Raw genomic sequence first — 14,173 nt, forward strand, 5'->3', positions numbered from 1 at the left:
TCAAGATATTGATCGTGTTACTTCCAAGATAGCCACATCACTTTCTGATCATCTCGGGACAGTAAAATTTAATTTACAAGCATATTAGAGACTGTATGCACTGCGCTTTGCTGCAGTTTAGCGTTACTGTGTTCTCTGAACGACACTTGCTTATATTACTGACTTCCCTATCAGCTATAGCATTTATATTAAGTTCCACGTCCTTCACAGTAATTTCAATATTTTCATTACACTGATGTCGGTGAGAGATCCGGGCCTAGATGCCTTTAGCGACATCTTACAGACATTTTCTGTTTATGTGAAATTTACGACTATATCTTCAAGTGAATGAAGGTGTTTGTGTCAGCAACTGATTAACTTTCTTGATCGGCAGCCCACGTTTCGGGAGCGCGACTTGATCATTAAGTGCCTTAACATGAAATTATGCTTCTGCAGCTACGTTTATTGGAACGAACGATTTATTAACTGGTATCGACTGAAACGATGCATATACAGGAATCTGATAATAGTCTGAGCAGACTGATCAGAGTGATCAGAGTGCATGGTATATAGACAGCTAACAGCCAGAAATCTGTGGCCACGTGCTGCACTTTCTGTTGTCGACGTTGCTTCAAGTTCGAAGACTGGTTCCGTTCTCCGTGCAGCTCTGTCTCGGGGAGCGACCTTTATAATTGCATCCTACATCCATTTATACGTGCTTAATGTAACCAAGGCTTGGTCTACCTCAGAAATTTGTATTCCTCCTCCCCCCGAAATCACTTTCCATTATTATATTGTAACTGTTCCTAGAAGCCTAATTATTAATCTTGTCAACGTGTACGTTCTCTTATTCAAGTTGTACCATACATTTCTATTCTCAGGAAATGTATTCGCAATTGAGAGTATGAACCACCATCGGCTGTATATTGGAGCGACGACAATGAAAATTTGTGCCTGACAGGGACTCGAACCCGGATTTCCTGCCTTAAGCGAGCGGTCACCTAAACCGCTTCTTGTAACCGTGCAAAAATCACAGCCTGGCCCAAACTTCCAAATGTCGTGGTCCATATACAACTACCTGTACTCGTACATCCATTATGTATATCCTCGTACAGTTCAGACATTTTACTTGAAAGTCGCTTACCCGATATCGGTAGATAAATAAGATAGAGCAGTGCCTGTGTTATTCCGATTTACGATGAAAAGTTCCTCTGGAGATGGATCGCGTCCAAAGGCATGTATTTATTGAAAGTCGAGGGCCTGGTATTTGCGAATAAATACGAAATTGCAGTGCCTCTTTTACTAAGGATTACGATGCAATGATCCTTCGGACAGCCATAAAAGAACATTCCATCATATCGTACTTCTTAATCACTGCTGTTCCTATTCACCCAGATTCCATTCAGTACCTCTTAATTAGTTATCCGTTCGCTTCATCTAATCTTCAGCACACTTCTGTAGCAACCACAGTTCAAAAGCCTCTGTTCTCGTCTTGCCTGTACCGCTTATAATCTACATAAGGATGCACTCCAGACAAATACTTCAATGAATAGTTCTTAACACGCTTATATTCGGTGTTGACAAATTTCTATTTTCCGTCCTTTCCTTGTTATTTACTATGGCCACTGCCAGTTATTTTGCTATCCAAATACGAAAACTCGGCTACTATTCTTACTGTAAAAATTTTCCCACATTTTTTGTTCGGCGCTGATGAGATTGGCCTATTACGGCAGTGTTTGCGAAATTCTACCCTAGCGGGAGGTGACGGCTTCAGCGCAAAGGAGTTGAAAAAGAATAAAGGCAGAACAACTGTCTTTGTCTATGGAAATGCTTCAGGCGATCATAAACTGCCATTTTTTTTGATTGTGAAACACAAAAACCTAGACGTCTAGAAGCTGACACACACACACACATGCCGTTTACTTACAGTGAACAGACTAATGCCTGGATGAAAGCAGAGTTGTTCAAATACTGGTTCTTTTACCATTTCGTTCCAGATGTCAAAAAAAGCCCGCTCTACTCACCTTCCAGAATCGGAATTCGTTTCAGGTAATGCTTTTCGCACACATCTTCCTGCCACTGTGAGGCCTATACCTATGCACCAAGGGGCCATGCAGAATTTAAAGTGCTGGTACAGCGGAATGTTTGTGAAAAATCTGCTAAGCTCAGAATACAGGGAGTTAAAGTGCAGTGTTAACATTGAAGACGGCATTTTCATGGCTGCAGTTACTTGAACCTATGAAAACTACAACTTTGCACAGGGCCCGGAGAAAACTATAACCTAAACTGGCCGAAGAACCCGAGATTCAAAGCGATTTAAATGATGACCAGACGATACTGATTACTCTAAAATTGTACTAGTGAAAAGATCTGTATCGACTAATGAACTGGGTGCGTTTTCAGTAGCAGAAATTGGCGAATGGATCGACATTGTCAGAAATTCAGCTGTTGAAAAATAGTTGACTGAGATATGATATTGCGAAGAGTTTTCATCTCACAGCAGGTACCACAAAATGAGAATGACGAAAAAGAAATGTTCACAGCTCACATTTATTAAAATAATGCTTCAGAAGCCTTAAACACAGTTGTAAAATATGCTGAGTAGCCAACGCTTCTGAAGTTATGAAACTGCTCATCATAACAATAATTACTGTTAAAAATAGAGCTCAATCCGAAAGCAAGTTAACGTTTCTGCAATGTTCCAGAAGACTTAGAAGAAAATTTCAGTTAATCCATCGGCGGTAAATACCAATCGGACATATTCCAGGCCCCGACGATATCATCTATCTTTACTTTTCCTAAAGATAATTAACTGCATCAAATTCTTCGTAACAATTTTGTTAATGAGCTTGTGTTTGATTTTTTCAAATTAGTGGTGCTTATTTCATAAATGGCACACAAGAAATCAGAAGTATATTGAACTTTTCCTAAACTTTTGAGCCTGAAACTTATTAAATAGAGCAGTATTGTATTCAACTTTAAATTCAATTGTTTTTACATTAAAGCGATACAGATTGTAATTTGTTTAGTGTAATCTCTCCTATTGTATTTAATAAGAAAGTGTACTTGTTTCTGTACGTACGTTTACTTCACAGCTATCTGAGGATTGCAATATATCTGCTGAGGACGACAAAGACCGAACGAATTTTCTAAATTAAATGATAAATCATTTAAGCTGAGGTTGTTCTTGGACAAAAATACTGAACAGTACAGCCGTTACAATTAAGCTTGAGAGAGTATGCATCTGCTGAAACCAAATTAAAGAAACCAGTTTTAAAATTTTATGGTACGGAATGTTTCAGATGATGGTTGGTAATTTATTTCAAACAGTCGCACCGAGAGCTTACGGAGCTGTACATAAGGTATCGGCCTGCATTGCCTGACTTGAAGAAAGAATTAATCAAAACGCCTTTGCAGTAAAACGACACCAGGAAAATCCACCGTGTTTTTTTATCAAACAGCCACATCCGAATAATATCTTCTTGTGGCAAAAGTTCAGAGATATTTAACATGCTCACAGGTGGTGTTCGCTAAACCTACAAGTAATCTCAGATGTTTTGCCTAATTAGAATGTATTAAAATGTATTCAAAGCATCGCACATCACTTTGGGATGAAAATCTGTCTACAAAGAAATACCAGAACCAACAGAAAATGAAGCTAACGCGAATCACAGTGTAATGTGTGCAGAATTTATTCACAGTGATTTACGAAAAAAATTGTTACCCATTTTCCTTGTTGGCCGCAGTAAACCTACCAGTTTTTATGCATGCTATTGTGTGTGTATATTGGCTCAGTAAGATTTCCATCAATAAATCGTTTTTGTATGGGGAGAATCTTGAAGATCGGTCCTTTTTCTATTTGCTTTCCTTCATCTTTATAATACGATACCTTTGATAATAAATACTCTGTTCAAATGGCTCTGAGCACTATGGGACTCAACTTCTGAGGTCATCAGTCCCCTAGAACTTAGAACTACTTAAACCTAATTAACCTAAGGACATCACACATCCATGTCCGAGGCAGGATTCGAACCTGCGACCGTAGCGGTCTCGGGGTTCAGACTGTAGCGCCTAGAACCGCACGGCCACTGCAGCCTGCTAAATACTCTGTACTTACGCTGTATGATTAATGTCTACGTTCGAAGCGCTATGATCGTATCGATAGCCGATTTTAGCGCTGTTACCAAGCGTGTTCCTTGCTAACTTAAATCAACACTGAACCTCCTTTGGTGGATCCAAGTTTAGTGCTGTACAGTAGAGCAGAGATCTGAAGAGTTCAGTTTCTGGACTAACGTCAGAATTGACCTCCAGTCAGCAACGTTTATACAATCGGGCCTTAGAAGAACTGCAGTCCGGTTTCTGCACATTTTGTAGTAACCTTTCCTTGCTCCCTGTATTTTGTCTCCGATAGCTGCTATAGAATTTACGAGCGTGTCTTTCAGTCAAGTTCAAATTAGCCAGGACGTGGAAACTAGGCCGCAGACGGCAAGTTCTGTTCGGTGGTCTGTGTTCCGAACGCGGAGGCTGCGAACAGCCAGCCGCCACAGCCGCCGGGCAACAGGTGGCGGACCGGGCCGGGCTGAGCAGCGATCGCATTTTTGCCAGGCGCGCCTCCGCCGCTGCCGCCATTCAGGCGCCCCGCCGACGCGGCAACGTGGCGCTGCGGTGACGTCACGGCTTACCTGGCGTGTTGACTCAGTGCGGCCGCGTGGCTGCAGTTACCGCGGCCGGGCGGCGCCGCAGCCGCGTAAAATTACCCGCTGCACCCGTGACGTCGCCGGCGCGGGCGCAGGCTGGCGCGTGAAGCGCGTCCCCGCAGGTCAGTCCCGTTCCCTGGCCGACCGAGCGTTAAGACCGTGTCACGAGCAGCAAGTTTCGCCCTAAAGCGCTCTTCGCACGGGCCGAATTCAAACGTCAACGTTTTACGTGACTAGCCTCTAAAACGTACGTTGCGGAGTCTCTTTGAACGTGCAGAGCAATATCAAGCATGTTAAATATGTTCTGAACTCGCAGTAGAAAGTAAACAATGCAGATCGCATCTCGTTTCAGTGCAGAGAGAGCAACATGGCTGCCAGGATGCTTCATGGTCTATGTGTGTCGATGGAGGCGAATAAGAAACACAGTGCCTTTACAACATTAAAATTGTAGATTGTCACGCGTGGATTCTACTCGTGTCTCAGACAAAGTGAAAGGTCAGTTTTAAAGTCAGAGCTTCCCAAGCTTTAGGCATTTTTAAAATTTTATTATGATTTCTGTGGCATTAGTTGAGATTTGAAATTGAAGTAATCATTGAATGAAACAAGTTTTTCTCATTTTTTTTTGAAGTTTTATTAACCTTCAAGATAAACAAGGTCTTCCATCAGAGTACCGGGATACTCAAAGGCGTCCCGTGAGAGGAAAAGTTTGTGTGTAATTCGCACGACATGTGCCGCTGGAATTCGCTGCGATCACATGCGATCGTGTCACCGCGTACGTTCCGTATGAACGAGCGGGATCGTTTTTGAACGTTCAACAGGAAAACATGTCACGCGTTGCAAGCCGAGTGCCACTTCCCACAGCAGTCTGAAGTTTCCTCGACGGCTCGCATCACTGTTAGCTGCCGGTGACGGCTGGTTTGCCTGCTGACGCTGTTATATGGTGGAAAGAGAGAAGCTGATCGATGAGAAAATGTCTCTTTCAAGAGCCGATGTTCAGAAGAAATTACTGTAATTAGCTATAAAGGTTGCCGGCCGATAAATTAACGGAGGCTACAAGAGAATGAAGAAAAACAAAAAAAAAACACACACACACACACACACACACACACACACACACACACACACACACCAAAGCATGGTAAAGAGCTTGGACGAGGTGGCGTGGTGTGTGTTTTCCGCGCTGTGTGATTTCTGTGCTTCGTTTGAAACTTGAGTTTAGCGTACGACGGAAACAATTTCGGTTGTTCAGTTATGAGTATCTTCACACCGTAACACATTTCGTTGTTTTAATAGTTCCCGTTCTATGATGGTTTCAATTCGTATGTCTCATACCTCCTTCCACTCAAGCTATCTGGTCCTGCATACTGCCTACAAAATATATTGGACCGCCAGATTCAACTCCTGTGGATTACTTCTTGTGGAGTTGTTTGTAAAAAGAGGAAGATGCGATGTGACGAGTTCTGGTCGCTGCACTAGAAATTGAAGGGACAGCTGGTAGAACGGAGAGTGTATACCAGAACATGCTTCATAGGTACAGTGTCTGTAACAACGTTGGTGGTCGCCACATCGAGTCGCTATACTGTACGTACAGATACTGCGTTCTTTTTGCTTTGGAGTAATGTAAACGCGTAATGTTATGCGTTAATCCAAACAAATGTGCTTAAGTGACAGATATTTCGTTACGTTTCATTTCGAAATGCTACCTAATGATTGTACTGCTTCACGCCTAATTCAATTCCTGAGGCAGAAGTAGATGAGTTAAGCGTCTAAGTCGAAACCGTCGTGGAACTTCGAGCTGTGCTGTAGGGAAGGGAACAGACTCTCCATAGGCCTCCTGTAACATTGTATAGGCCTCAGCTGAAGATTCGTTGGGGCGAAAGCAGAATTTCAAAGCAGCATGTTATTTCTCGCGTGTTACCTCCATTGCAGCGGTAGGCGATACTGAACATGCACCGAGCGAGGTGGCGCAGTGGTTGGACACTGGACTCGCATTCGGGAGGACGACGGTTCAATCCCGCGTCCGGCCATCCTGATTTAGGTTTTCCGTGATTTCCCTAAATCGCTCCAGGCAAATGGCGGGATGGTTCCTTTGAAAGGGCACTGCCGACTTCCTTCCCCATCCTTCCCTAATCCGATGAGACCGATGACCTCGCTGTCTGGTCCCCTTCCCCAAACAACCCAAACCAACCCAACATGTCTGACCTTGCGTACCCCTCACAGGTGGTAACCAGGAGTCCCAACAATGAAACTACTACGACGTATTTGTAGCACGTTAAGATAACAGAATATCATAAGATCAAATTTTAACGCGACATTTTATGACCGTAAAAAATTGTGATCATTCTTTATTGAACAGCACTAGTAAGTAGTTCTTGAGGTGTAACGATATTTACTATTGCAGGCAAAGAACCTTTGCAGAATTTTTCATTAAAATCGCCATTTCTCGTCAGTATTTCACTACGCTAAGGTTAGAGAAATTCGGGCACATGCGGAGGAATATCGACAGTCTTTGTTTTCGCGTACCATTCGTGTGTAGGGGAGAGAGGAAAGGGGATCGTACACCACGTACCCTCCGCAACACATCGCACGCTTGTTTACGGGACAGATGTATATGAGCCAAAATGACTCGGAATTATTAATGAAGAGAGCGACAGGTCAATTTGAAATACGTTCCCGTTGACAGGAACAACAGGCTTTGGTTATTAGCTGGTGTCCGGCGGCATACCCTCACACAGAGACCTGGAGACGTGCTGCCGTTTCCGCAGCAGTGGCTTCCGTGATAGCCCGCGGCTTCTGCTCCGGGAGCGCATCGCCCCGACTAGGGACAGACACTCTGCTTCTCCCCCCCCCCCCCCCCCCTTTCGCCCCTTTTTCTTAAAATTTAATGCAAATGCGTTTCGCGTGTTCGTCGGCCATTTCTGGAACGATGCTCACGTCAAGAATTAGTTGTTTGTTGCCCATTATTCTTCGGGAGAGGGCACTTACAAATTCAAGGATTATGCAGATTGCTAAATAGCTCTGCCCTCAATTGTGGGACTCCTGCAGTCTGTAGTCTTTGTAACGAAAGCTCGGATTCCGCATTACAGACATGGCAACTGTAATCATCTATTTTCGTTTCCTGTCGAGATTTGCGGTGTTCCAGTTTTTTTTTCCCCGTTCCGAACTAATATCGGGAACCCTTCATTTGATCTTGTGCTGAGCTCATGGGTACTAACACTGCCAGATTGTTGCTCTTAGCAAGTACCTGAGAATCGGCTTATTACTCGGATATTGCTTTTGATCGGCGTTGGAACAATAACAAAAAAAAATTGTAACAAGAAGCAGTTGTGAGTTGGAGATACAGAAGGAATTAATGTCGATGTCTACCTTCAAGTCGTGTGACACCAAGGCCTGTCAAGTCGTGTGACACCAAGGCCTGGTGCATGCCTTTCAGTTGGACGCCACTTCGGCGACTTCTGTATTCTGAAAGCCAACTGCACCCGATTTTTCCCCTTCCAAGTATTAGTCAGGCCCAATGTTGCTTATCTTCGGTGATCGGGCGGGAACCAGTGTTGTCGTTCGGAAGTAACTGTTCCACAACTACGTTATTTGATTATCCGGTCATCACTCGTATATGGGACGTAGCCCTATCTTCAAGCTGGCTCCAGCGAACATAAGGAGCTTGAAAATGTGACATCGGCGCCAAAACTAGCAGTGAGCACATAAATGACGAAATTGTTTACATCCACATGATTATTCTGCAGATCACACCTAAGTGCCTGGCAGAGGATTCACAGAAAAACTTTGACCAATACTTCGCCTTAACGCTCTCGAATAGCACATGGGTTAAACGAGTACTTGAATCTTACAGTGTGAGCTCTTATTTCTCTGTCTTATCACTGCGAACCTAACCTAACGTATGGGAAAGTACACCATACAGTGCAAGAGGACAGACAAGCGCAGAGCAGGCACTCTCTCTAGTAAACCTGTCGCATCTTCTAAATATTCTGCCAGTAAAGTGCAATGTTGGGTTCGCCTTCCCCACAACACTATCTATGTGATCGTTCCAGTTTAAGTCGTTCGTAAAGTAATCCCTAGGTATTTATTTGACCTGTCACCATTCAGATTTTTTTTGTAATTTAGCGTGCAACCTAACTTTAACGGGCTCCTTACTCTTGTAGATGGCTTCGCACTTTCCATTATTTAGAGTCAGTTGCCGCTTACTGCGCCATACGGATATCTTATCTAAATCATTTCGCAATTGTTTTTACCCTATTGACGACCTTACAAATGACAGCATTGCCTGCAAACAACCAGAGAGAACTACTCAGACACACTCTCTTAAATGTTTGTGTAAACTAGGAACGGTCGGGGAACGCCAGTAATCACTTCTGTTCTACGCGATGACTTTCCATTAATTTCTACAAACTGTGGCCTTTCTGACAGGAAATTACGGATCCAGTCGCACAGCTGAGACGATACTTAGGCACACAATTTGACTGGAAGTTGATTTTGAGGAACAATGTTAAAAGCCGCCTCGAGATGCAGAAATATGGGATCAACTTGAGATCCCCTGTTGATAGCACTCATTACTTCGTGTGAATAAAGAGCTACTTGTGTTTCACAAGAACGATATTCTCTGAACGCATGCCTGCTGTGTGTTAATAGATAGTATTCTTCGAGGTAGTTCATTATGTTAGAACACAGTATTTGCTCCAAAGTCCCACTGCAAATAGATGTCATTTATATGGGTTTGTAGTTCAGTTGTGGGTCAGCAAAAGGAACCAATAATTTATTCCGGTTGTGCCTTTTCTAACGCTCAGGAACTGTCTACTTTAATTTCACTGCAGTGTAAACTAACGTATTTCTAATGGCATCAAATACTCCTCCACCAACTGTGTTTAATCTATCCTTTTTGAACACCGTTGTATGTTCATAAAAACTTCGGATGAACTTATCTCCGGCCTTAGCCAGCTTTCGGTCCCTACAAACTACTTGAGCTTCCTTGCTTTCTGTTAGCTCTCGGAGCTCTGGTTCTTTCTAACAAAGCTACGACCTCTAGTACCGATTGTTCCTATATCTGCTCTCGTCCTGTTTTGCACTGCACCATTTGAGACTGAAGCCCATTTTGTATTTTCTCAAGACCCTCTACACTGCAGCCTACACAGTTGCAGAACCGCCTGAGCATCTGATTAAGACCCTCCATTCTGCTCTGTACTAGAGATCCGCAATCGGTCCTGTCGACGATGCTACATATTGTGAGCTTTGTCTTCATCTCGCAAGCACAACTGATATAGTCTATACCACTTCCGATAGCTGCCGGAAACCAGAGAGAATCACTTCAGATCCAAACGACACGTGTCATTAGTACCGACGTTAGTCACCACGTGCAGTTGGCCAGCACCCTGTGCTCTTCATGGCATCCGGAAAAACCCGTTTCACGTCTGGGATGACTCTCCCCCTTATGCATACAAAGCGCACACTGGACTCCCTAAGGGGCGCGCATTACGCGTCTAATATTGGAGCTCCTAACTACCAGTGATCCCACTGTGTAAATGTCCGGATCTTTCTGGCCGAGAGGCTTCTGCCGATAACAGGACAAGCGACTGTATCTGGCTCAGGAACTTCATTAGCCACAGATAGCTCCTGAAACCTATTTGTCAGACGAAAGTCTTTCAATGCGTATCACTTGACTATGTGGGAGGGGTCAACCTCTATGCAGGCAATGATGGACTGGTCAGGGGAAAGAAGGACGTGCTGGGCGTATCTTGGATCTTCCAAGTTCGCCTCCCCTCCTTTACATACACACACACACACACACACACACACACACACACACAGTGATCCTTCCAGCTGTGTGACCAAAACTAGCACAACCTGGAGCTATGAGAGAAGGGTCACCAATTCAGCTCCCATCCGAATACAGCAATCATAGTCCTTGTCCATACTAGGGACGGCACAACTCTACACTACACAGTTACTAAAAACGGGGTACAGTGCCTAGTAAATACACAACACACAACAATTTAAGAATTTAAACTACAAGACACACAGGTAAATCAAAATATGTCACATTAGTTCAAAGATCGTAAAACAATTCACAAACGAATACTGTGCCACAGTTTTCTCCTTTACATCTATGCATGTTTCGGGGAAGTTTCACCATCGTCAGTGGCTACATTTTCTGTCCTTAATAGCACGCACCGATGTTAATGTGCTATTAAGAAAATAAAATTAGCTCAGGAACGATGGATTGAAAAGAAGAAACTTTTGTTTAAAACAATTTTAATACATCATTTAATTTAAGTTCCGGTTGCACTTTTTTTTACAGGAAGACTAGTTTCGATCTCCCTGGATCATCTTCAGATCTGCGTGCTTACTTCAGCAACCCGTCGTGTCTGTACCAAAACCACACATCACAATACTATTTGGAGGAAGCTGTGTTAACAGATTCAGCCAAAGTCCTCGAAAATTTCCGTCAGCGAACTGTGTCCGTTGTAAAGCTCAAAGCGATTTGGCTGAAAGGTAGGAGGTCATTCTGAATATGGAATTCTAAACGATGTTCCGTTAGATAATGTCCATGAGTTATGTATGCTATTTGCTTTGGCTCAAGCAGAATTGTGTAAATGAGTTCAACGTATAGGTAGTGCGCGTAAAGAAGGAAAACCCTCTTTGAAGCGTAACAGTTACTTTTGTTTTGCTTGACGCGATTCTGTTGCCGCATGCTGTCGACTTCCTGTAGTTAATTATTATCGGATATTTGGATATTGTGACGATGAATGCGTTACCATTTGTCCTCGAAAATATGTATCTCATCCCTATAGAAGTATTAAACCCGTGCGTAATATTCTACACAAAAACAGTTCGCAGTTAAGTTTGCTATTGTGTAAACAAAGCTTAGTGCAGTTATGTAGACAGTCTGGTACATTGCCTCTCCGATGATGAATAGACCTGCCGCCAAATGCAAGTTCTAGCGATGCGATGAAGAGTCTGCTCATGTTACATTTTCCAGTAAATTATAGTCGGCCGCTGTAACTTGAGAAGTAGCAGCTCTGTGTAAACGGTCAGCGAGCATCGTGGCGCAACCACATAACTGTTCGAAGAAAGAAGGAAAGGGCCGGCTTCTAATGGCAATTCAATAGTTAATGGATGATGCTGTCCTCATCAGTACTTCTCCAGTCACAACAGTGATGCCACTGAAGCAGATCGTGAACTGTACAACGTTGTATTCGTTAGTTCGCTATGCATTACATCGCCGGATTACATTTCTCGTCCGCTCTTTGGGTAGTTGCCCGCGTGGTCGGTAGTACCTTCCACAGAATCCCTTCATTCGGTTTACACTGTCGTGATTCTGTACATGCTGGCAACCTGGTGATCATGTGCCTCTGCTGCCATTGCAGCCCACATACTGTTGATTTAAATCCTATGAAGTGAAATACTGGAACAATAAACTCCTCTCGCCTGTTACCGTGCCATCGCTATTTATCTATTTTGACCAAGGAGGAGGCAAAATTGCTTAACAGATCTGACAGTTGTCAGTGTAAAATGACAAAATACCACATGAAATCTACCTTTGATTTAATCGCATAATAGTTACCGCGTAAAGTAGTAGTAAAATATTCACGCCGAGTCATTCAGTTCCTTTACTTGTTGTAAACCAAGCAATGTTTGCTAAATTTTAACGATGTCGTTTTACTCTCATTGAACACGCATTTCTGGTAAAGGCATGCGCTTTTTCTTTGTAATCAAATTTTTCGCCCTTTCCCGTGATCGTAATATGTGAAATTTACGTCCAGAAGAAACAATACGGTATGGAACCTGATAATTTTCAAAAATAAAATTCATTGATGCAGTTAATGCACGCGCCGTTGTAAGTGATCGGTTATTTAGTTATAAGCGTTGGAAGTTACGATGTACAAGGGGCAGTCAAATGAAAGCGGGACCATGAAATGGTTCCAGTAAAAGATAATCACCACGCGAGTTAAGACATGTAAGTCACTAGGAGACAAGACGATCAATTCCTCTTTCGTGGTCCCAATGTGCCGGGTGTTCGGTTTTCATTTGACTGCCTCCTCATACGTACTGATATATTGTTTTTCCTTCTATGTCAGCGTGTTAGTACATTTTCAACATTAATTTTTACATTAAATTTCTGGTTTACACATTCGATCTCATATTACAGAATGAATTTTAACTGTGCAGCGGAGTGTGTGTTTCTTTTGAAATTTTCTGGCAGATCTGACATGTGTGGCAGACCGGGTCTCGATGCCGGAAACGCTGCCTTTCACTGGTAGATGCGATTGTCTGTCACGATGTTACAATGTCCTCGTATTTAACAGTGCTAACCAAAAGGAACAGACAGTGTGGTTTTTTCCACAGGTTTTCGCGTCTTGTGATTTATGCCTACCATGGGAATTCAAGCATGAACACGCTGGTGTCCTGAAGAATGCGTAGGAAATAATTTATCTGAAAATTTACTTTCTTTATTTAATTTTTAATATCAGCTACACAAAAGTTTCCTTCCGGCCACCTGTTTGGTTATAGGAAGTCTCGAAGCACTCGAGTACATGCCTTTAGCATTACTGTAGCAGTGTAAATGAATGGTTTGTGCATGCATTTGTCGTTTCACTATTGTCATGTGTAGTAGCTTTTTGACGCCTTGTAGCAGCGTCGTGACGGTTAGACTGCATGTGTTTGCTGTCCCCAGAGATTTGACCCTCGCATGTATCGTAGCGTACCCTTTGTAGAGAGAAATGATGGCAGAGGCACTGAAATGTGTTGTGCGTGGTTTCAGGGCGTTGTGCTATGTACGCGGAGGTGGGCAAGGAGTCCATGGACCACCTAGGTAAGCGGCGGCGCCTTTCCCAGTGTTTTGTCTAGAAGTGTGTGTGTGTGTGTGTGTGTGTGTGTGTGTGTGTGTGTGTGTGTGTAGCCGGCACTGCTGCGTAGACACTGGGATTGCTCTCAGCGCAGGCGCGACCGCGGCAGCCTCGAGAATACTCTGTGTGCTTTGTAAATCCGCCTTCACAAGTTAATGCCTGACGGGCATGGAGGAAATGAACTTCATGGGCCCTTGTGAGGAGAATTGCCGCCACTTTGCGCTCGCTGTATCCCTAGAAAGCCAGTTTTTTAGCAGATGTTCTTGCTCACAAGGTAGCAGAATAACCTAATGTTTGACTTACAGCATTTACCCTCTGCGGATGAGTGAAAAATATGTGGCAGACAATACTTTTTATTGCACCATACGTTACTGTTTATTTCTTTATCATTCGCGGATGGAGCGTAGGGAGAATGACGGCTTATAAGTCTGTGTTCAGGCTATGATTTGCTTAATTTTATCTGCGCGATCTCAACAGAATAGATACGGTGGAGACTGAAAATTTATGGTTTCTGGCTTGAATCACGATTGTCGCAAGATGTACGGATTCTTCAGGTGTCCGTCGTTTAAGATTTATCATGATTTCTGTTATATATTTCCCATGTAATGGCCGGAGACGTTCAGTGAGCACATTGATTTT

The 14,173-nt window shown here is 43.3% G+C and overlaps 1 protein-coding gene across 9 annotated transcripts in view; it reads left to right on the forward strand.

The window, feature by feature from the left end:
- LOC124804587 (transcriptional enhancer factor TEF-1) overlaps positions 1-14,173 on the forward strand; it is a 795,029-nt gene that overhangs the window by 527,865 nt on the left and 252,991 nt on the right. For 8 of the 9 annotated variants that reach the window (XM_047264769.1, XM_047264768.1, XM_047264771.1 and 5 more), the window contains one exon: positions 13,450-13,500. In XM_047264769.1, coding sequence (XP_047120725.1) covers positions 13,461-13,500 — 40 coding nt within the window. In that variant the 5' untranslated portion in view covers positions 13,450-13,460. Of the gene's footprint in view, positions 1-4,715; positions 4,799-13,449; positions 13,501-14,173 lie in introns of those variants that run through there. The other variant, XM_047264772.1, reaches the window with a different exon arrangement.

The sequence above is a fragment of the Schistocerca piceifrons genome, chromosome 7 (genome assembly GCF_021461385.2).
Source record: "Schistocerca piceifrons isolate TAMUIC-IGC-003096 chromosome 7, iqSchPice1.1, whole genome shotgun sequence".
In the NCBI taxonomy this organism is placed as follows: Eukaryota; Metazoa; Arthropoda; class Insecta; order Orthoptera; family Acrididae; genus Schistocerca; species Schistocerca piceifrons.